General features: G+C 43.0%; 2 protein-coding genes across 2 annotated transcripts in view; both read right to left on the bottom strand.

Annotated features, from left to right (window-relative positions):
* The window catches only part of LOC140492474 (disks large homolog 1-like), a 400,047-nt gene that overhangs the window by 344,374 nt on the left and 31,166 nt on the right, over positions 1-24,507 (bottom strand). The window lies entirely within an intron of this gene.
* LOC140492643 (probable G-protein coupled receptor 148) lies at positions 10,301-12,915 on the bottom strand. The gene has a single exon (XM_072591676.1). It carries the CDS (start codon positions 12,744-12,746, stop codon positions 11,721-11,723), a length of 1,026 nt encoding a protein of 341 aa, XP_072447777.1. The 5' UTR covers positions 12,747-12,915; the 3' UTR covers positions 10,301-11,720.

The following is a 24,507-nucleotide window of genomic DNA, read 5'->3' as shown; positions in this document are numbered from 1 at the left end:
TCAGAAATTACAAGCTGAATCCCAATGCATGGGAAAAAACCATCCTTGGACAGACCCCAATGGGAAAGTCTCTGTCATTGAACGATTTTGACATTTTAACAGAGCCAAATGCCTTCAGGACAACCAGAGCAGACTGCAAATATGCCAATGGCTCCATCCAACCTTCCAACCAATTTTATACAATATTTGCAATTAGTTATGCAAATCAAGATTTAGGGTTTTTTTCATTCGCTTGGAGGATGGGAGCATCACTGGCTTGTCCAGCATTTATTGCCCATCCCTAATGAGCTGCCTTCCTGAACTGCTAAAATCCATATGCTATAGGGATAACCACATGCTGTTCGGGAAGGAGTTCCAGGAGTTTGACCCAACTACAGTGAAGGGCGGCTATATAGGTCCAAGACAGATTGGTGAATGCCTCAGAAAGGAATTTGTAGGCAGTGGTGGTATAATATCTGAGGTGAGACATACTGTCGTAGACTGTAAACCAGTCCTTTTTTATTGTTGAGCATACTTCTGGCAAAGCAACAGGAGAGTCTATCCTCATAACCACTGTATCAGAGCAAGCTGGGAAAATCAAGGGATTATTCATTATATAAGAGTACAGACGAATAACTAGTTCTGGGAAAGTCCTCAAAGAATGACAAACATAGACCTGACCAGTATTTATCCCTCAAATAAATCAGAGAGATGGAAGATCTAGTCTTTATCACTTGGCTGTGCATAGGATTTTGCTATGCAGTTAGCTGTCAGGTTTCTTCCAAGAAAACAGTCAGTTCAGTTCAAAGCCAGTACTTCATTGTTATTGGGATGTCTTGCCCTCTCGCTGAGGTTGTGACAGTTGCAGTGTAAACATCAGTTCTTTGCTGCTGTTGTCTTTTGTTGTGAACCAGTTATATAAGGGTTAATTGACTATTACAAATGCAAAAGGATCTGTGAGTTTTCCAGCCGATGGCTGTCTGAGTTAAGCAGTCCAGAGGAAGTGTAAAAGTATATTTAGTGTGTGGTTAAAAATAGAAAGCTTTGCATCTGTTTTATATTTCCTTCATAACAGTTTGTGAGGCTTTAGAAAGTACTGGCAGCTGCTTCCAACAGTTAGGTTAAAAAATGCATTTCTCAGATTTATGGAATCCAACAGCACAAGAAGAAGGAGGCCCTTTGGTCCCTCTTGTCTGTGCTGACTTTCTAAAAGAGCTTGCTAATTAATTCCACTCTTCTCCAATGCTCAAAGCATTGTACATCTTTGCAATCAGGGGAGAAGGGGGCAGAAGTAGAATTGAGTAGAAAATCAACCATGATCTTGTTCACTGGCAGATCTTACTCAAGAGAGTTGAGTGTCCTACCCTGATTCCTATTTCTAACAGTCTTACCTTCTGCCTTTTCCACATAGCCACTTCACTATACAGTCAATTTGATTAATCATTGCATGATTCTGCTAAGGAAGCCTTTCAGCCCATTATGGCTCTGCTCGCTTTGTAAGAACTATCTGATTCATTCCAATGACTCCCTGGAAGCTTTACAATAGCTGTCGCCTTTTAGCTTGAATCTGATTCAAAAGCAACATCCTCTGGAACTCAGTGGGTCTTTGTTCCTCTCTGTGAGATCAAGACTTGACAGGCTTCAGACTGTATAGTGAGTTGCTGATCTCAGACAATGAGAGGATTGGTTTAATAATTGCATTGCTAGGATGTACCACTAAATCACTACCCAATATACACAGGTATTGGACATCAGCCTCTGCTTTAAATGTGACGTAGAAATATGACACAAAGGGTAGTGGTAGAAGGCTATTTGAGTGACTAGAGGCTGTGTCCAGAGGTGTACCAAAGAACCAGTACTGGAACCTTTACTGTTTCTTATAAATGATAAAGATGAAAATGTGGGGGAATGTTAAGCAAATGTGTAGACGACCCCAAGACTGGTAGCATGGTTAATAGCAAAGAAGATGGTTGTAGGTTACAGGAGACATAGTGGGTTGGTCAGATGGGCAGACCAGTGGCAGATTGTTGTTAACCCTGGTTAGTGTGAGCTGCTGCACTTTGGAAGAAGGAAAAAGATGAGGGAGTATTTAATGAATGGTAGGACATTGAGTGGCTTACAGGAACAGAGAGACCTTGGGGTAATTATTCATGGTCCCCTAAGGTCGGCCGGATAGTTAGAAGATAAATGGGACACTTGCTTTCATCAGTCGTAGCATACAATATAATAGCAAGGAGGTAATGTTGGAGTTCTACTGGGCATTGGTCAGGCCACAGCTGGAGTACTGTGTGCAGTTCTGGTCACCTCACTACAGGAAGGATGTGACAGCATAGAGGGGGTACAAACGAAGTTCACCAGAATGTTGCTTGGGGTGGAGAAATTGAGCTATAAATAGAGACTAGATAGGCTTGGGATTTTTTTCTTCAGCGTATGGAAGATTGAGGGGGGAGCATGACTGACATGTATAAGATTATGAGGGATATGGACAGGGTGAATAGAGAGCAGCTGCTCCCCTTGGTTGAGGGGTCAATCACATGACAACATAATTTTAGGGTAAGGGGCAGGCGATTTGAAAAAATAATTTTTTCGCTCAGTGAGTGGCAGGAATCTGGAATGCACTACTTGGGAAGATTATGGAGGCTGAAAACCTTACAACCTTTAAAAAATATCATCGCATTCAAGGATAAATGTCAAATGCAGGAAATTGAGATTAGCTCACCTTTAGTGGTAGACATGCTGATGTCGACTGAATGGGTCGAAGACCCTTTTCTGTACTGTATGAATGTATGAATTATGTGGCAGCGTGAAACTTGAAAGTGTTCAGAAAAGATTTACACGGATGTTGCCAGGGTTGGAGGATTTGATCTATGGGGAGAAGCTGAACAGGCTGGGTCTGTTTTCCCTGGAGCGTCAGAGGCTGAGGGGTGACCTTATAGAGGTTTACAAAATTATGAGGGGCATGGATAAGATAAATAGACAAAGTCTTTTCCCTGGGGTCGGGGAGTCCAGAACTAGAGGGCATAGGTTTAGGGTGAGAGGAAAGATATAAAAGAGACCTAAGGGACAACATTTTCACATAGAGGGTGGTACGTGTATGGAATGAGCTGCCAGAGGGAGTGGTGAAGGTTGGTACAATTACAACATTTAAGAGACATTTGGATGGGTATATGAATAGGAAAAGTTTGGAGGGATATGGGCCGGGTGCTGGCAGGTGGGACTAGATTGGGTTGGGATATCTGGTCGGCATGGACGAGTTGGACCGAAGAGTCTGTTTCCATGCTGTACATCTCTATGACTCTAATTAGAAGCACTCATATACTGAGCTGAGAGTATCCGAACCCCACATCAGCAGTTTGTCTACTGTACGTCAGATGCATTGATGCATTTTTGGAAATAATATAATCATAGAAATGTACAATATGGAAACAGATCCTTCGGTCCAATTCCTCCATGCTGACCAGATATCCTAACCTAATCTAGTCCCATTTGCCAACACTTGGCCCATATCCCTCCGAACCCCTTCATATACCCATCCAGATGCCTTTTAAATGCTGATATTTTGATTAAAAGACAACTTGAATTTCTATAGCAACTTTCACCATCTTAAGGCATATGAAAGTACTCTACAGACAATTAAATATCCTTTAAGTGTTATTAAGTTTTGTATTCATTCATGGGATCTGGGCGGCACTGGGCTGGGCACATATTTATTTTCCATCCAAAGTCATCCTTCGGACAGTGATAGTGAGCTGCCTTCTTGTAATTGTTGAAGAGTAGGAAATGTGGCAAGCAAATTGCACACAGTGAGCTTCCAAAAAACAACAATGTGACAATAGTGCCATTACACCTTTATTCCCTATCTGAGACATCAAATGGGTTTAAAACCTAATGATAATGATATCAGCACAGACCCTCTGATAGTGCTGCAATCCCTCATTACTGAACCTCTGACAGTGCAGCTCTCCCTCAGCACTGACCCTCTAACAGCGTCCACTCCCTCAGCACTGACCCTCTGACAGTATGGTGCTCTCTCCGTAATGACTCTCTGGCAGTGCGGCACTTCCTCAGTACTGAATCTCTGACAGTGCAGTGCTCCGTCAGTATCGATTATCCAACAAGGCAGCACTCCCTCGGTACTAATCCTTAAACTGTGTGCTGTCTCTCTCAGTACTGGCCGTCTGATAGTGCTTGGGCTGGAGAGTTTCACTTACAAAGAGAGATTGGACAGACTGGGATTGTTTTTCTGAGAGCAGAGTAGATTTAAAGTGGACATGATTGAGATGTATAAAATTATAAGGACATAGATAGGGTAGACAGGAAGAAACCTTTCCTCTTGATGAAAAATTCAATAACCAGGGTCATAAATTGAACAGAAGGGCAGAAGGTTCAGAGGAGACATGAGGAAAAACTCTTTCACCCATAAGGTAGTGGGAATCTGGACACTATAGCCTGTAAAAATCGTAGAGACAGAAATTCTCATAACATTTAAGAAGTGTTTAGATGTGCACTTGCAATGCCAAAGCATACAAGGTTATTGATCAAGTGCTGGAAAATGTGACGAGATCAGGAAGGTTGTTTTTGACCAGCACGGACGCAATGGGTCCAGGGGCCTTTCACTGTGCTGTAGAATTCTGACTCTATGAGTCTTTCAGTAATGACCATCCGATAGTGCAGTACTCCCTCAAAACTGACCCTCCAACATTGTAACATTCCCTCAAGAAAAGACCCTCCAATAGTGCAGCTGTCCCTCAGTAGTGACCCTCCAACAGTGTAGTGCTTCCTCAGTACTGACCCACAGCAGTTCAGCATTCCATCTGTGCTGTAGCTAGGATTATTGGCCCAGATTATGGATTAAATCTCTAGTACATCAAATTGAGATCTTTTCTTCTGGTTTTGTTACATTTACCAATTTTGTTATCCTGTCTAAAGGCCTTTAAATGAAGGGGAGGCAGCACTCCTGGTATTCCAGCCAACAATCCTCCTTCTGCTTTCATCATCAATCTTAATGTCAAATGCAGTGTCTTCCCAAATAGCATAATTTGGAAATGCCGGTGTTGGACTGGGGTGTACAAAGTTAAAAATCACAGAACAACAGGTTATAGTCCAACAAGTTTAATTGGAAGCATAAGCTTTCGGAGCGGAGCGCTAATCCTTCATCAGGTGGTTGTGGAGAATAAGATTGTAAGACACAAAATTTATAGCAAAAGTTTACAGTGTGATCTAACTGAAATTATATATTGTAAAAGACCTGGATTGTTTATTAAGTCTCTCATCTGTTAGAATGACAACGTTGGTTTCAGTTCTTTCACAGGAGTTGGGAGGTCATGTTGCGGCTGTATAGGACATTGGTTAGGCCACTGTTGGAATATTGTGTGCAATTCTGGTCTCCTTCCTATTGGAAAGATGTTGTGAAACTTGAAAGGATTCAGAAAAGATTTACAAGGATGTTGCTAGGGTTGGAGGATTTGAGCTATAGGGAGAGGCTGAACAGGCTGGGGCTGTTTTCCCTGGAGCGTCGGAGGCTGAGGGGTGACCTTATAGAGGTTTACAAAAGTATGAGGGGCATGGATAGGATAAATAGACAAAGTCTTTTCCCTGGGGTCGGGGAGTCCAGAACTAGAGGGGCGTAGGTTTAGGGTGAGAGGGGAAAGATATAAAAGAGACCTAAGGGGCAACTTTTTCACGCAGAGGGTGGTACGTGTATGGAATGAGCTGCCAGAGGATGTGGTGGAGGCTGGTACAATTGCAACATTTAAGAGGCATTTGGATGGGTATATGAATAGGAAGGGTTTGGAGGGATATGGGACGGGTGCTGGTAGGTGGGACTAGATTGGGTTGGAATATCTGGTCGACATGGACAAGTTGGACTGAAGGGTCTGTTTCCATGCTGTACAGATCTATGAGTCTATGACTCTAATGCTGTCATGTTGGCCCAGCTAATATATTGAAGGTATGAGCTTCCCTATGTGAGGCTGTCTGTGACCACAATGGTCAGACTGATTCTAATCTAAAAACTGGATTTACAGAAACTTACATGGATTCATGCAGTATTTGAGCAATGTAAAATGTAATTCTGCAAGTACAGAGACACCCCACAAACGTATATATGTACGTGTGCATGCGTGTGTTGGGCGGGGGGGGGTATGGGTGTCTGTGAGAGAGTGTGTGTATGTGTCTGAGTGTCAGTGTAAAGGAATATAAGTCTGTGAGAGGGTGCGTGTGGGAGTATACATGTGAGCGTATGAGACAGGGTCTGCGTGAGTGTATGGTTCTGCAGGTGTGTGTGCACGTGTGTGTGATTGTGTGTGTGTGTGTACGTTGGTCCGTGTGTGTATACAGCAATGGGGTCACCTGTAGTGTGACGTGAACCCAAGGTCCCAGTTGAGGCCATCTCCAATTGTTAAAGTACACTTGAGAATCTAACTTTTAAAAAAGTTTTGTGATTTACATGTGAAAGAACTGAAACCAATATAGTCATTTTAACAGATGAGAGACTTAACAAATAATCCAGGTCTTTTTCAATATATAATTTCAGTTACATTATACTGTAAACTTTTGCTATAAACTCTGTGTCTTATAATCTTATTCTCCACAACCACTTGATGAAGGAGCAGCGCTCCAAAAGCTAGTGCTTCTAATTAAAACTGTTGGATTATAACCTGGTGTTGTGTGATTTTTAACTTTCCCAAATAGCAACATAGGAACAGGAGGATATTCAGCCCCTTGAATCAATGAAATCATGGCTGACCTGGTTCCAACTAACGACTTAGTGCCATATCGCTTAATACCGATGGTTAACAAAATTCAATGAATCTCAGATTTAAAATGAATAATTGATGCAGTACAAGTTGCCATTTGCAGAAGAGAGTTCCAAAATTCAACCATCTTTTGCATGTAGAAGTTCCCAGTTTCACTCCTGAAAGACTGTGTCTAGTTTTTACTCTGTGTCCTGTAGTCTTGTGCACCTAAACAAGTGGAAACAATTTTTATTCTGTCGACTCCATTATTACAACATATTACCTTTGATTAAAATACAACTGTTGTCTGTGCAATTATTCTTCAGAAGTAATTAACTATTTATGACTCCAGATTGCCATCTGAAATGCTGAACAAAAGCCTTTTGGAATATCTCTGAAAAATGTAGGAGGGTACACAATAAGTGTGAAACTTCTCTCTGATTCCTATTCTGAGAATACTTGTAGGGAGATTAAATGGGTTGGTATTAGGTTGTATTTTCCACATTGGAATGACTTTACTAACACAGTAGATGGAAGGATGAGGTTATAGAGCTTACAGAATAATCCTGTTTTATTAACAGAGGCAATGAATACTAAGAGAAGAAAATTACATTAAAACTTCAACCAACATTAACTCAGTCCCAAGAACTTAAACATGGAAACACTGTCAATGTATGACTTTGAAGGAGGCATTTCAGCCCATCATGACCATGTCGGCAAAGCTGGAGCCTTGTATACAATGGTTGCACTGAAACTTTAGGAAGGATGCCAAGGATAAGGAGAGGGTGCAGTGGAGATTTTACAGAACTGAAACAGGGAGGAAGGTCTTCATTAATAGCACATGGATAACAGATAAAATGGCCTCTCTCTGTCTATCTTTTTCTTTGCAGAGAGATTGGAAGAGTTGTGATTGTTCTCTTTGCAACAAGAGACTAAGTATAACCTCTTTCAGAAAGCTGGCACAGTTTTGATTTGCCGAATGGCCTCTTTCTGTGCTGTAAGATGCAATTGCTTTGCTGCCCAGGCAAGCATGGAATGGGTTTTTAAGCAGGTTTCAATGGAGTAACAATGGAGCTAATCAGTAGTGTGTGTTTGAAACTGTGTGGGTACAGAGACTGGGCAGGTGATGGAGGGGTGGAGAACAGACATACCTCATCTTCCCATGGCTTAATCAAGTCCCTCATGCAGTGAGATTGTTTAGCTGAACAATTTGGGTGCAGGAGGCAATCAGGTTTGAGAAGCTTTGGAAAAGAGATCATGGAGGAGCAGGAAAGCGTTAACAAGCTTTGACATTACAGGTCAAAGTTCTAAGAGAGAGGGAATACTTAGGGAGGTAAGGACTTGAGAGGGAGAAAACTGATTTTGTTTTAACAGAATGTGATGCCAGAGAGGAGGAAGAGTGTGTCAGAGTGCTGTTAGTGGTGTTGAGGGAAGTTGTTAGTGTTGAAGCTTGGGAAGGATGAGAGGGAGAAGTTTCAGAGGAACATTGACAGACATTTAGGCAAGATAATCAGGTTAGACAACTCCCTGGCAATTGAGCAGTTTTAAAAACATCTACACAACTCCAGAGAAATGCTGACAACTCAGAGACTGTTTCTAAATATAGAAAAACAAGATGTAAAAAGAAATCCAAAATTCTGCTTATGCCCCTGAAACTGTAAGACACCATGACTGATACTGAGTCTATTGTGAAGAGAATGCAATTCTGTATCTTCTGCATCCGCCCACGAGCCCCCCCAAAAAATAGATTTCCATTACTTAATGTTGGCAGTTGCCTTGGCTTCAAGCTCTTGTTTTCCATCTCGGTCCAATTGTCTGTACTAGGACACTCCTCAAAGATAACCCCTTTGATGAAGCTAATGACCAGTAGTGCTAATATTTCATTTGATCAATGGCAAACATTGTCTGATAATATCTGCTGTTCAGCACCTTGGGACATTTCATTATGTGAAAGACTCTTTATAAATCCATCATGGAAAATGAATACACAGACCTGCATTTATCTAGCATCTTTCACAACCTCAGGACATCTAAAAGTGCTTTACAGTTTAGTCACTGCAGTAATGAAGGAAACACATTTGTCAATTGGTCTCAGCAAGATCCCACAAACTGAACACTGAGAAAACCAAAGAACTGCCCTTCTGTTCTTCTAAATGGTGACTGAAGAATCTTTCATAACCACCTGAGAGGCCAGCCAGAGCATGACTCAACAAAATATGTCACTGACATTAGAGTGGTACTACCTCAGGATTGACTCTCTGAAAGTGCATCACTCCCTCAGCACTGACCCTCCAACAGTGCAGCGCTCCCTCAGCACTGACTTTCCAACTGTGCGATGGCCCCTCAGCACTGACCCTCGACAGTGCTGAGCTCCCTCAATCCTGACCCTCCAACAGTGCTGTGCTCCCTTAACCCTGACCCTCCGACAGTGCATCACTCCCTCAACCCTGATCCCCTGACAGTACGGTGCTCCCTCAGCACTGACTGCCTGACAGTGCAGTGCTCCCTCAGCATTGACCTTCCAACTGTGAAGCGCTCCCTCAGCACTGACCCTCAAAAGTGCATCACTCCCTCAACCCTGACCCTCCGACAATACGGTGCTCCCTCAGCACTGACTGTCTGACAGTGCAGTGCTCCCTCAGCACTGACACTGTGAAGGTGCATCACTCCCTCAGTACTGACTCTCTGACAGTACAGTGCTCCCTCAGCATTGACCTTCCAACTGTGCGGCGCTCCGTCAGCACTGACCCTCCGACAGTGCTGTGCTCCCTCAACTCTTACCCTCTGACAGTGCATCACTCCCTCAGCACTATCCCTCCAACTGTGCAGTGCTCCCTCAGCACTGTCCCTGCAACAGTGCTGTGCTCCCTGAATACAGATGCTCCAACAGGGTGGCACTCTCTCAGCGCTGACCCTCCAACAGTTCAGTGCTCCCACAGCACTAATCCTCTGACAGTGTGACACCCCCTGAGCACTGATCCTCCAACAGTGCAGTACTCCCCCAGGACTGAACCTCTGATGATATCGTGCTTCCTCAGTACTGATCCTCTCACAGTGCAGAATTCCCTCAGTAATGACCCTCCCACAGTGTGGCACTCCTTCAGTACTAACTCTCTGATAATGAGGCATGCCCTGAGCACTGACCCTCTGACAGTGCAACACTCCCCTAGGACTGAACCTCCGATGATGCAGTGCTCCTTCAGTACTAACCCTCCAACAGTGCAGTACTCCCACATACCTAAAAATGGGTACTCCTTCAGTACTCACTCTCTGACAATGTGGCATTCCCTCAGTACTGACCCTACGATAGTACAGCAATTTCTTAGTACTGCACTGAGTTTCAGCTGTGACTCTTGTGCTTAAGTCTCTGGAGTTGGACACCAAAGTCGCAATCTTCTGACTCAGTGATGAGTTGGCTACCTACTGAGCCATGGCTCTTATGGAGGTAACTCCAAAATATGTAACTTCAAAGCAAATGACACAACAATTCTCATGTGCAATTCCCTAAAGACAACAGTGACAGATTTTCAATCACCCATGCAGCATTGAACAGTTTCAATTCACAGATGACTTTAATCAGTCTCTTAAAAAAAAACACAATCATACACAAACCTTATATTACAGGAAACCAAATCATAGCAGTATTGGGACTGGCAATTTAAAAAAAAAGACATATAGCTATTTCATTGTTAATTTAGTTGTAGGCCGCATACAAAAGTTTTCCTGCCACGTTTTGTTGCTTGATTTCCTATTTGGCAGTTTCAAGCCTAAAAATACATAAAAGTATTTACAGTATTACTGCCTCCAAACAAAAAGGAACAGTAATATTCTCCTAATCTTTTGGCCATAGGATACAACCCAGGAAAACATAAAATTCTGGGAGTGAGATAGTGCAGGACAACAAGATATTTTTAACCTGAACCATTTACTCCTTTTCTCCCATTCCATAGATGCTGCCAGTTCTGCTGCATTTTTTGTTTTAATCAGCATTTGGGTTGTCCTTTGCCAGCAGCCATTTCAATTGTCCCCAAATGTAGCTACAGTCCCATTCCCACTCTATAGTCTGTACAGTGGACTGTACATTTGGACAACAATTCCACCATTTCACCACAATGACCACCATCTGGGCTCCTTGACATGCAAGCACTTGAACTCAAGCTCACAATCAGAAAGTTGCTGAAAATTTCACTCTCCGGAGCTTAGTTTGAGCATTATCTCTGGTTCCTCGTCAGCCATTCTGTACAGATAGCAGCTCCTTTTGTTCACTGCACAATTCACCTTTGGAATCCAGTATTCCCAAAAGCTCTTTAGTTTTCACATTTTGCACTGATGCTATTTGTATTTAGGCAGGGTGCAGCATACTGTTTATTTTGAGCTCTACGCCAAAAATAACCAAAGCATTAACATCATAACATGCATTAACTCGCCACATTCCTCTTCATAGCTGGGTACCAATTAACGGTCTTTCTTCATAGTTTTCTTTATAACTGCATGTAGTTTTTCTGATTTACTGCTGTCTCCCAATCCAAAGTCCTTTGTGTAAAAAAAAACCAAACTTTCTCTTCATATTTTTAAATCCTTGTTTTAGTCCCTCCAGGTTTTGTTTTGGAAGAGTGCAGCAGGAGACCATTAGGTCCATCTCCCATGCCTGTGCCAGCTCTGTGAAAGAGCTAAAGGTTGAAGTGTTTTGTTCCTAATCTCCCTCCTGGACTGGATTTCCAACTATTTTTAAGTGTTTGAATTGAGAAGCGAAGAAACGATGGGAAACTGAGGATGGGGGAGGGGGTATTTACAGGAGACGCAAAGAAAAACTATTAGTCATCAACATTCGGTCATCGCGTTTAGTCATAATGCACAAAAATATTCAACAATAAAAGTCAGAGAGATTTTAGTGCCCTTTTCCCAAAGACTGAGAAACCTGTTTGTTGACCACACACAAGATCAGTTAGGGGTGGCAAAATTCCGTGAAAGCCCAAGAGATATCTAGAAATGGGTTTGGTAGCACTACTCGATGCATTTTCCTGTGGTCTCCTCACTCACCAGAGTTAGCACCTCAGGACAAGTCTGGACTGAAGCTGGAGAGCTCGATTTTGTGGGCAGGAGCAGAGTCGTCCGCACCAACTCCAGAGTCCCCTTGAAGTCCCAAAGGAAGCATGGGAACTTGTGCGAAGTGAGTTCCCACAACTCCTCTTTGCGCAGGCCGTAGATAACAGGGCTGATGCACTGTGCCAGGCTGAAGAAGGCAAAGTTCAGTACCTCAAAAAGAGTCTTGGTGCTCTCATCAAGCTTCCTGGCATGAGCCACTTGTTGCAAAATGAAGTTGATGAATGTTGGGATTATGTAGACTGCCAGCTGCACCCCATGCATTAAGATGGTGCTCCGTGCCCTCTTATTGCGCCGGTTCAGCACACCAATACGTTTACCTTCCACCAGAATTTTGTAGTAGCTGAAGAGAATAAGGACTGTACAGATACAGATCAGCAGGATTTTAGAAGTGTGTTTCATGCTGTCGCTGGAACGAAAGTTGGAGATTGAGCAGCTCGTGAACATTTGGCTGGGTTCTTTCCTCATATGCTGGGAGACCAGGATGAGAGGGATGACAGCTGAGACCACCCAGGTCATGCTGCTAAGAATCCAGATTTTACATGGGGTGCAGAAGGAGCTGTACTTGAGCGGGTGACAGATGGCCAAGTATCGGTCAACCGCCATCACAGTCAGGGTCAGGAGGATGGTAGAACCGCTCATCATCAGGAACATCAGGAGGATCAGGCAACACGAGGCTGACATGGCTACCTCCAGGTAAATGAGGAGATAGAAAGTGCTGCTCAGACCAAAGTAGATCAGACCGGATACCAAAAGATGGAACAGCAAAACAAACCTAGCTTGAGATCGCAGACGGTCCTCACTCAGAATGGTGTAATCAATTACGAGATTGAAGAAAGCCAGCAAAACAAAGGAGGTGACAGAAGCAAAGACCCTGATTTTGATCAGGTGCTCCCCATTGATAGTGCTGTTCCCCGATTCATTCATTCTCAGACGCTTAAACACATTCGAGTGTCCGACATAACAGTGTTGTGTCTCAGATCAGAGCTGTCTTGAAACTAAACAAGCCTCTCCTTCCCCTGCTGGCTGCCTGGTACTCTTGCATTCTCTTACAGACACATAGACACACACACACACACACACATACAACGTTTCCGTTCTCTGCCTAACCACAATGGAACAACTTTAAGCCAGAAGTTAACTCTTTCAATGACTCATCAGCACTTTGTGTAGTTTCATTGCCAATGCTGCACCATTGATTCCAGTAATAGCAAGGGAACTGGTGCAATAGTTTAGGCGCAGGCCTTCAACCTCTGAGTTCTGGATTCAAATTTCGGCCATAGAAGTGGTTCTCAAAGTCCGTGAGGGTCCTCTGGATGGCTCATGTGGGATTGGTACAAAACGCATGTCACTAATACACAATGCAATGCCATGAGGTTGTACAAGAAAACAGGCTGAAACCTTTGACCCCATTACTTGTCTGAGCTCTCAATGGCATGACACGTGGTCTCATAAACACCGGCAACATCAAAAGAATTTTGCAAGCAAGATTTACATTATTGTTACTACACTCAATTGTCAGTTTGAATTTTCAACACTTCTGAAGCTGAACTTGGAGCCCCAGATGAGGCTGAAGAATTCCAGCATTCTATTGGTGTATCTTCCAAAGCAGCAATATCCCTCCCACTAATTCTAACGGGTTGTTTTGCATTGAAAGCCAGCATTGTAGCAGGGAGGCTGCAGTGTAAGTAGTCTGTAGGGACTTTTGCCTCCTAAGCAGATATAAAAATATGTCAAAACACTAGTCCATGGTTACAGAGAAAAGCTCCTGTCTTACTTATTACCTTTAAGACATACAAAATCTGACTGTCATCAGTTTGACAATACTTTCCGTGTTTAGAGCACCATTCACATAGTAAGACAATGCCCTCCAGTCTAGGCAACATCCTAGTAACTCTCCTCTGCACCCTCTCTACAGCTTCCACATCTTTCCTCTAATGAGGCGACCAGAACTGAACACAATATTCCAAGTGTGGTCTATCCAGGGCTCTGTAGTGCTGCAGCATGACCCCGGGACTCTTAAACTCAACCCCCCCCCCCCACCCGCTAATCAAAGCCTACACACCATGCGCCTTCTTAAAACTCTATCAGCTTGGGGGGGCAACTTTGAGGGATCTATGGACATGGACCCCAAGATCCCTCTCTTCCTCCACACAGCCAAGAATCTTGCCTTTAACCCTGTTTTCTGCAGTCAAATTCGATCTTCCAAATTAATCACTTCACACTTTTCCAGGTTGAACTCCATCTGCTACTTATCAGCCCAGCTCTGCATCCTGACATATCCTGTTGCAATCTACACAGCCCTCCATACTATCCACTGCTCCACCAATCTTTGTGTCATTAGCAAACTTACTAACTCACTTTTCCACTTCCTCAGCCAAGTCATTTACAAATATCACAAACAGCAAAGGTCCCAGAACCGATCCCTGCGGAACACCACTGGTCACCAAGCTTGAATACTTTCCATCTACAGAGGAACCTCGATTATCCAAAGGACATGGGCAGGGAGTATTTCGTTCCGTTAATAGAATTCCGGATAATCGAATGCCGGATAACACAATTTAGCGAACATCGGAACATTGCGATCTTGCTGGATAATCCAATATTCAGATAATCGAATGCCACATAATCGAGGTTGCTCTGTACTACCACCCGTTGGTTTCTATGGGCCAGCCATTTCTGTATTCAGTCAGCCAGATTTCCCTGTATCCCATGCCTCCTTGCTTTCTGAACGAGCCTATCATGGGAACCTTATCAAGCTCCCTGCTAAAATCCATGTACACCACATCCACTGCTCTACCTACAACAATGTGTTTTGTCATGTTCTCAAGAATTGAATAAGGTTGGTGAGGCATGACCTGCTCCTCCACAAAGCCATGCTGACTATCTCCAATCATGATTTGGAGACGACGGTGTTGGACTGGGGTGTTACAAAGTTAAAAATCATACAACTAGTTGGTTAGTTGAATAAGACGATAGAGAAGTACAAACAATTGTTTAACTCATACATTCGTATAAATTCAGTAAATAAGTAGAGATGGCGAGAGATAGCTGAATTATGTGGGAGCTGGCTGATCCCATTGTGAACGGCAGTGACCACATCTGCAGCAAATGTTGGTTGCTGGAAGAACTCCAGATCAGAATTGATGATCCGGAATCTGAGCTTCAAACACTGCAGCACATCCGGGAGGGGAAGAGTTACCTGGACGCTTTGTTTCAGGAGGCAGTCACACCCGGCAGATTAAGTAATTCAAATTCAGTCAATCATGAACAACAGGGTTTGACTGTAAGTGAGGCAGGTAGGGGGATTCTGAGGTCAGGAGTGGACAAGCCTCAGCCCTCGACCTTGTCCAGCAGGTATGAGATTCTTGCTCCCTGTATGGATGAGGAAAAGGGCTGTGGACAGGATGAGCCAGCTGACCACGGCACCAAGGTGCAGAAGGCCATTCAAGAGGGGGAAGCAAAAAGACAAGTAATTGTTATAGGGGATTCTATAATTAGGGGGACAGATAGTATCCTTTGTGAGCCAGATCGGGAGTCCTACATGGTGTGTTGCCTGCCTGCTGCCAGGGTGCAGGACATCTCCGAACGGCTTGAAAGGATATTGTAGCGGGAGGGGTAGGATCCAGTTGTTGTGGTCCACGTTGGGACTAACAACATAGGCAAGGCTAGGAAGGAGGACCTGTTTGGGTATTGTCAAGCACGAGGAAGGAAATCGAAGAACAGGTCTTCAAAGGTCATAATATCTGGATTACTGCCCGAGCCACATGCTAATTGGCATAGGGATAAGAAAATTAGGGAAGTAAACATTTGGCTAAGAGATTGGTGTGGGAAAGGGGGCTTCTATTTCATGGGACATTGGCATCAGTTTTGGAACCAGGGTGATCTGTACTGATGGGATGGTCTCCACCTGAACCGATCTGGATCCAGGTTCTGGCGAAAAGGATAAATAGGGTGGTCACTAGGACTTTAAACTTGCAAGTCGGAGCGGGGGAGGGAAAGGGAAAATAACAGGAAGCATGGAGTCAAGTAGAAAGATGCAATTCTGGTCAAACTTGAAGGGGTTCAGAAAAGATTTACAAGGATGTTGCCAGGGTTGGACAATTTGAGCTATGGGGAAAGGCTGAACAGGCTGGGGCTGTTTTCCCTGGAGTGTCGGAGCCTGAGGGGTGACCTTATTGAGGCTTACAAAATTATAAGGGGCATGGATAGGATAAACAGACAAGGTCTTTTCCCTGGGATGGGGGAGTCCAGAACTAAAGGGCATAGGTTTAGGGTGAGAGGGGAAAGATATAAAAGGGACCTAAGGGGCAACTTTTTCACGCAGAGGGTGGTATGTGTATGGAATGAGCTGCCAGAGGAAGTGGTGGAGACTGGTACAATTACAGCATTTAAAAGGCATCTGGATGGGTATATGAATAGGAAGGGTTTGGAGGGATATGGGCCGGGTGCTGGCAGGTGGGACTAGATTGGGTTGGGATATCTGGTCGGCATGGACGGGTTGGACTGAAAGGTCTGTTTCCACGATGTACATCTCTATGACTCTATAAGCAGCAGGTTAGCATCTGTGCAGGGTTTAAATTCAAGACAGACTAGGGAATGAAGCAAAAAGGAAGGATAACTTAGGAAGAGGTGATGGAAATCATGAAGATAAGAAAACTAGAATTAAGGTGATTTACCTGAATGCTCGAAGCATTTGAAACAAAGTAGATGAATTAACAGCACAAATCATCGTAAATGATTATGATGAGGTAGGCATCACAGAGACGTGCTTGCAGAGGGTTCAGGACTGGCATTTAAACATCCAACTGATTTACAAGTGATCGAAAAGACAGGGAGGTGGGCAGAGGGGATGAGGTTGCCCTGTTAATTAGGAATGAAATTAAATCTATGGCATTAAATGATATAGGGTCAGACGATGTAGAGTCTGTTTGGGTGGAGTTGAGGAACCACAAAGGCAAAAAATGAGAGTTATGTACAGACCTCCCAGCAGTGGTCAGGACCAGAGGCGCAAGATGGTCCAGGAAATAGATAGGGCATGTCAGAAAGGTAAGGTCACGATGATCATGGGGGAATTCAATATGCAAATGGGCTGGGTGAATTATGTTGCCGGTGGATCCAAAGAAAGGGAATTCATGGAATGCTTACAGGATGCATTTTTGGAACAGCTTGTGATGGAGCCCACAAGGGAGCAGGCTATCCTGGACTTAGTACTTTGTAACGAGCCAGACTTTATAAAAGATCTTAAAGTCAGGGAACACTTAGGAGGCAGTGATTATGATATGTTGGAATTTAGTCTGCAGTTAATAAAGATAACTACAAGGGCTTGAGAGAGGAATTGACGAAAATTGAGTGGAAGCAGAGCCTAGTGGGGAAGATGGTAGAGCAACAATAGCAGGAGTTTCTGGGTGTAATTGAGGACACAGTACAGAGATACATCCCAAAGAAAAGGGGGTATTAGACAACCATGGCTGATGAAGGAGCTCAGGAAATGTATCACAGAAAAAGAGAGAGCCTATAAAGTGGCCAAGAGCACTGGGAAATCAGAAGATTGGGAAGACTACAAAAACAAACAAAGGATAACAAAGAGAGAAATAAGGAAGGAGAGGATCAAATATGAAGGTAAGCCAGCCAGTAATATTAGGAATGATAGTAAAAGTTTATTTCAATACATAAGAAACAAACAAGAAGTAAAAGTAGAGATTGAGCCACTCCAATTTGATGCAGGAAGGCTAGTAATGGGAGAAAAGGAAACAGCTGAAGAACTTAATAAATACTTTGTATCAGTCTTCACAGTGGAAGACGTGAGTAATATCCCAACAATTAAGGAGAATCAAGGGGCAGAGTCGAGTATGGTGGCCATTACAAAGGAAAAAGAACTTGATAAGTTAAAAGGTCTATGAACTGATAAATTTCCTGGCTCGGATGGACTACATCCTAGAGTTCTGAGGGAGGTGGCTGAGGAAATACAGGACGCATTGGTTGTGATCTTTCAAAAATCACTGGAGTCAAGGAAAGTCCCCGATGATTGGAAAATTGCTGTTGTAACCCTCTTGTTCAAGAAAGGATCAAGACATAAGATGGAAAATTATAGGCCGATTAGCCTAACCTCGGTTATAGGTAAAATTCTAGAATCCATCGTGAAGGATGAGATTTCTAAATTCTGAAAGTGCAGGGTCAAATTAAAACAAGTCAGTATGGATTTAGTAAGGGGTGGTCGTGCCTGACAAACCTGTTAGAATTCTTTGAAGAGGTAATAAGTAGGCTAGACCAGGGAAACCCAGTGGATGTTATCTACCTAGACTTCCAAAAGGCCTTTGATAAGGTGCCTCACGGAAGGCTGCTAAGTAAGGTGAGGGCCCATGGTGTTCGAGGTGAGCTATTGGCATGGATTGAGGATTGGCTGTCTGACAGAAGGCAGAGAGTTGTGATAAAAGATTCTTTTTCGGAATGGCAGCCGGTGACAAGTGGTGTCCCGCAGGGTCAGTATTGGGGCCCCAGCTGTTCACTTTATATATAAATGATCTGGATGAAGAGACTGGGGGCATTCTGGCAAAGTTTGCTAATGATACGAGGTTAGGTGGACAAGCAGGTAGTTCTCAGGAGGCGGGGAGGCTGCAGAAAGATTTAGACAGTTCAGGAGAATGGTCCAAGAAATGGCTGATGAAATTCAATGTGAGCATTACAAGATCTTGCACTTTGGAAAAAAGAACTCAGGCAAGGACTATTTTATAAATGGTGAGAAAATTCATCAAGCCAAAGTACAAGGGGATAAGGGAGTGCTTGTCCAGGATTCTCTAAAGGTTGACTTGCAGTCCATGGTTAAGAAAGCAAATGTAATGTTGTCATTTATTTCAAGAGGATTGGAATGTAAAAGCAGTAAGGTGTTACTAAAACTTTATAAAGCTCTGGTTAGGCCCTGTTTAGAATACTGTGTCCAGCACTGGAACATGTCCAGCAGAGATTCACACGGATGATCCCTGGAAAGGTAGGCCTAACATACGATGAACGGTTGAGGATCCTGGGATTGTATTCATTAGAGTTCAGAAGGTTGAGGGGCAACCTAATAGAAACTTACAAGATAATGCATGGCTTAGAAAGGGTGGATGCTGGGAAATTGTTTCCATCAGGTGGGGATACTAGGACTCGTGGGTACATCCTTAGACTTAGAGGATGTCAATTTAGGATGGAAATGAGGAGACATTTCTTCAGCCAGAGAGTGGTGGGCCTGTGGAATTCACTGCCACAGAATGCAGTGGAGGCTAGGATGTTAAATGTCTTCAAGGCAGAGATTGATAAATTCTTAATCTCGCAAGGAATTAAGGATACAGGGAGAGTGCGAGTAAGTGGCATTGAAATGCCCATCAGCCATGATTGAATGGTGGAATGGACTCAATGGGCCGAATGGCCTTACTTCCACTCCTATTTCTTATGTTCTTATGTTTACACTCACACTCACACACATACACACTCTCTCAGAGACACTCATAATACACACCTCCACTGCACACTCAAATGCGCACACACACATACATACACACATTAATTTGTGGAGTGAATCTGTACTTGCAGAATTACATTTTACTTTGCTCAAAAACTGCATGAATCCATGTAGGATTCTGTAAGTCCATTTTAAAAATCAGTCTGACCATTGTGGCACAGACAGCCTCAGGCAGGAAGCTCACACCTTCAATACATTATCTGGGCCGACATGACACCAATTTTAAAGTTCACTTGAGAATGTAACGTTTAAAAAAAGCTTTATGATTTACATATGAAAGAACTGAAACCAACATGGTCATTCTAAAAGATGAGAGACTTAATGAACAATCCAAGTCTTTTTCAATATATAATTTCAGTTTGCTATAAATTCTGTGTCGTACAATCTTATTCTCCACCACCACCTGATGAAGGAACACTGCTCCAAAAGCTAGAGCTTCCAAATGAACCTGTTGGACTATAACCTGGTGTTGTGTGATCTTTAACTATCTCTAATCAAGCTGTGGTTCTCCAAGTAATCATAAATCCTGTCTCTCAAAATCCTCTCCAATAACTTGATACAGGTATACAGGATGATGAAAGGCATAGATAGAGTGGTAGCCAGAGATGTATTCCCAGAGTGGAAATAGCTATCACGAGGGTGCATAATCGTAAGGTGATTGGAGGAAGGTTTAGGGGAGATGTCATCGGTAGGTTCTTTACACAGTGTGGTGGGAGTGTACAGTCAGATACATTAGGAACTTTTAGGCAACTCTTGGATAGGCACATGGAAGATAGTACAATGAAGGGTACATAGGTTAGTTTAATCTTAGAATAGGATAAAAGGTTGGCACAACATCAAGGACCAAAGGGCCTGTACTGTTCTATCTTCTAAAACAGCTCAAAGTACTATACAGGAATGATTATCAGAAACAATTTGACATTCAGCCACCTTGAGGAGATATTAAGACAGATAAAAGCTGGGGTTTAGAGGAAGTTTTTAAAAGCCTTTCGGTATGGCAATGTCGACTTGGTAAACTGAATATATTTCCATTTCTGCTATTTAAATATGGTCTCCAAGACCCAGAGATGTGCAGGAAGCTTCATTCTCTATCTAACTCCATGGTAGTAGCTGCTCTGGAAGTATTTGATGTGGGCAGATGAGAAAGAGCTTCCTCTGTATCTAACCCCGGGCTATTCATGCCTGGGAGTATTTGATGGGGACAATGAGAAAAGGGTTTTACTGAGCCATGAAATCATTTGGCAATTGTCTTCACAAGAGGGATAGTACTAAGGAAGCATTTTGCTGAGGGACCACTGCATTCCCATCTGGAAGCAAACTGAGGAGTTAACATAATGATAGAAATTATGAACTTTTCATTGTCAAATAGAATATGGTATACCAAGTTATAGAGATGTTTGAGGTCAGACAATATCCAAATAACACACAGGTATGCTAACACACTGGACTGATAGATATTGGATAACAAGGCCAACATTAATTATAGAATCATAGAATTTTACAGTATTGGTCTACATTTGCCTATATTGTCTATACTCGATCTTGAAAGAACTACCCAGCTAGTGCCATTTTCCAGTTCTATCTCCGTAGCCCTCTAAGTTCATCAACAAAGAATATTACAGAGCAAGAACAGGCCCTTCGGCCCTCTAAGCCTGCACTGATCCATATCCTCAACCTAAATCTGCTGTCTATTTTCTAAGGATCTGTATCCCTCTGCTCCCTGCCCATTCATGTATCTGTCTAGATGCATCTTAAATGACGCTATCATTCCCACCCCTACATCTCCGCTGTCAATGCATTCCGGGCACCCACCACCCTCTGTGTAAAGAACTTTCCACATATATCTCTCCTACACTTTTCCCCTCTCACTTTAAACTCGTGACACCTAGTAATTGATTCCCCCACTCTGGGAAAAAGTTTCTTGCTATTCACCCTGTCTACACCTCGCATGGTTTTATAGGCCTCAATCAGGTTCCCCCTTCTTTCCAAGGAAAATAATCCTAATCTACTCAACCTCTCCTCATATTTAGTATCCTCCATACCAGGCAACATCCCGGTGAACCTCTTCTGCACCCTCTCCAAAGCATCCACATCCTTTTGGTAATATGGTGGCCAGAACTATACGCAGTATACTAAATGTGGCCGAACCAAAGTCTGATACAATTGTAACATGACCTGCCAACTCTTGTACTCAATGCCCGGTCCGATGAAGGAAAGCATGACATATGCCTTCTTGACCACTCTACTGACCTGCGTTGCCGCCTTCAGGGAACAATGAACTTGAACACCCAGATCTCTCTGTACAACAATTTCCCCCAGGACATTTCCATTTACCATATAGTTCACTCTGGAATTGCATCTTCCAAAATGCATCTCCTCGCATTTGTCTGGATTGAACTGCATCTGCCATTCTCTGCCCAACTCACCAATCTATCTAGGCTCTGCTGTATTATCTGGCAGTCCCCTTCACTACCTGCTACTCCACCAATCTTAGTGTCATCTGCAAGCTTGCTAATGAGGCAGCCTACATACCTTCCTCCAAATCATTTATGTATATCACAAACAACAGTGGTCCCAGCATGGATCCCTGTGGAACATCACTGGTCACAAGTCTCCATTTTGAGAAGCTCCCTTCCACTACTACTCTCTGTCTCCTGTTGTCCAACCAGTTCTGTATCCATCTAGCTAGAACACCCTGGACCCAATGCGACCTCACCTTTTTCATAAGCCTACCATGTGGAACCTTGTCAAACGTCTTACTAAAGTCCACGTATATGACATCTACATCCTTTCCCTCATCAATAAACTTTGTCACGTCTTCAAAGAATTCTATTAGGTTTGTAAAACATGACCTTCCCTGCACAAAACCATTGTCTTCCAAATTCACTTTCAAATATATATTCCATTCTGTTTGAAATCTTGTATAGAATCTGCTTCCACCACTCTCCCAAGCAGCACATCCAATCCTAACAACTTTCTAAGGAAACAAGTGTCTCCTCACTTCACTCCAAGCTCTCTTGCCAACAATTTTTAAATTGTGACTCCTGGTTACTTACATACCAACTTGTGGAAACAGAATGTTCTTCTTCACCCTGTCAAAATGGTTCATAATTTTGAACATTTCATTTAATAAAGTCATCCCTTAAGCTTCCTGCTCTATGGAGAGCATCCCCGATTTCTCTATTCTTTTCATGCATCTGAAATCCCTCATTCCTGGTATCACTCTTGTAAACCTTTTTGCACTTCCTCCAGGGCTTTAACATCCTTCTTTAAATAGAGTGCCCAGAACTGAATACAATACCCCAAATGTGGTCTGACCAATGATTTGTAGAGGGGGAACATCACTTCCTTGCTTTTACACTCTATGCCTCAGTTTATAAACCCAAGGATCCTATAAGCCTTAACAATGGTTTCAACTTGCCTGGCCACCTTGAGGATTATGCACTTGAACCCTGAGGTCCCTCTGCTCCTGTATTCCCCTCAAAGTTGCACCATTGAGTGTGTATTTCTCTCTGACTTTCTTCTACCAAACTGCATTGCCTCATGTTTTTCTGCATTGAAATTCATCTGCCAGGTGTCTGCTCATTCGGCCAATTTGTCAATATCTCTCTGAAGTTGCTCAGTGTCACCCTCGCAATTCACTATTTCCTCCAAGCTTAGTATCATCTGCAAATTTAGAGACTTTTCCCTCAACGCTTATCACTAAAACATTTATATAAATCAGAAAAGTAAGGATCCCAACACCAATCCATGGAGAATAGCACTTACAACATATCTCCAGTCTGAGAAATACCCGTCTATACCTACCCTGTTTCCCATCTTTTAACTAACTTCTAATCCATGCTGCCAAGGACCCATCAATCCCAAACATTTGCATTTTGCGAACCAACCAGCCATTTAGCACAGTATCAAATGCTTTCTGAAAATCCAAATATAAAGCATCCACTGCCTGTGTCACCTTATTAAAGAACTCAGTTTTTATCTTATCTCAGATTATGGCCTCCATCATTTTTCCCACTAATTAACTGTAGTTTTTGTAAAACACAGAGCAATGTTTCTGCGTAATTTAGAATTGACAAGATGGTGTTTTTAAATGATGAAATGATGCTTTCCTGTGTACAAACGTACCCAAATGAGGTTTGTGCAAGGTAGTTGGTGTGGGGAAGTGGAAAAGTCAGTAGAGGCCATCTAGACTCAATGTTTCCTCTGAGCTATTTTTGCTCATTGTCAATGGCAGTTTCCTGTGATTGTCCACATATTGTTCTTTACTGTTGGCAAACTTTTCATTTGGTATCACAGACCAACTCAATGTATGCAACTGCAAGGTTTTGAGAGGCACTTCCCTGAGTAGAATCAAAGGCTGATCCTTTGCCCTGTTGACACTAGGAGATTGAAGAGGCAAAGCTCACACTGCTTCTTGGATAACATCAGATAGGGTCAAACAGCACCCCGACAATCTGCATGGCACTACAGAATGGGTTTTCCATTGGCTCAGTGAATCAAATGACTGTGGGCTCATCTTCCACTTCATAATCCAGGTAATTGCAGAAGCACTGGCCTTAATTTTATTTTTTCACAGTATATGAATGTTGCTGTCAAGACTACCATTTGCTGCTCAGCACTTCATGTCCTTGAACTAAGTTGTGAAACCATTCAAGAGGACAGTTAAGAGCCAACTACATTGGCTGTAAGTTCGGAGTCACTTAAAAGATTAGCTTCCCAAAACCAGATGATTTTACAATAGTCAATAATAGTTTTATGGTTACTGTACTGATATTAGTTTTTGATTCAAGATTTTATAACTTAATTGAATTTGAATCCTTGTCATCAGACCATCAGTTTGGGCCTCTCGATTACTAGTCCAATAATACTAGCATCTTGCCACAATCTTCCCAAACTATTGGCGGGTCAATGCTTGGGGGTTACCATGCTGTTGACGTGTGAATACTAAGGGAGCACTGCACTGTTAGACAGGAAGTACTAGGCAAGTGCCACATTATTGGAGGGTCCATACTAAAGATGTGTTTCACCAATGCAACATCAACACCAGAGGAATATCAAATTGTCAGAAAGATGGTACTGAGGTTGTGCCTACAGTTACAGGGTCAGGACTGAGGGAGTAGTGCACTGTCAGAGTGGCAGTACTGAGGGAATGCAGCATTGTCTGCTATGATGTCTTTTGGATAA

The sequence above is a fragment of the Chiloscyllium punctatum genome, chromosome 21, assembly GCF_047496795.1.
Source record: "Chiloscyllium punctatum isolate Juve2018m chromosome 21, sChiPun1.3, whole genome shotgun sequence".
Taxonomy (NCBI): domain Eukaryota; kingdom Metazoa; phylum Chordata; class Chondrichthyes; order Orectolobiformes; family Hemiscylliidae; genus Chiloscyllium; species Chiloscyllium punctatum.
This window is presented reverse-complemented; position numbering and strand designations above follow the sequence as displayed.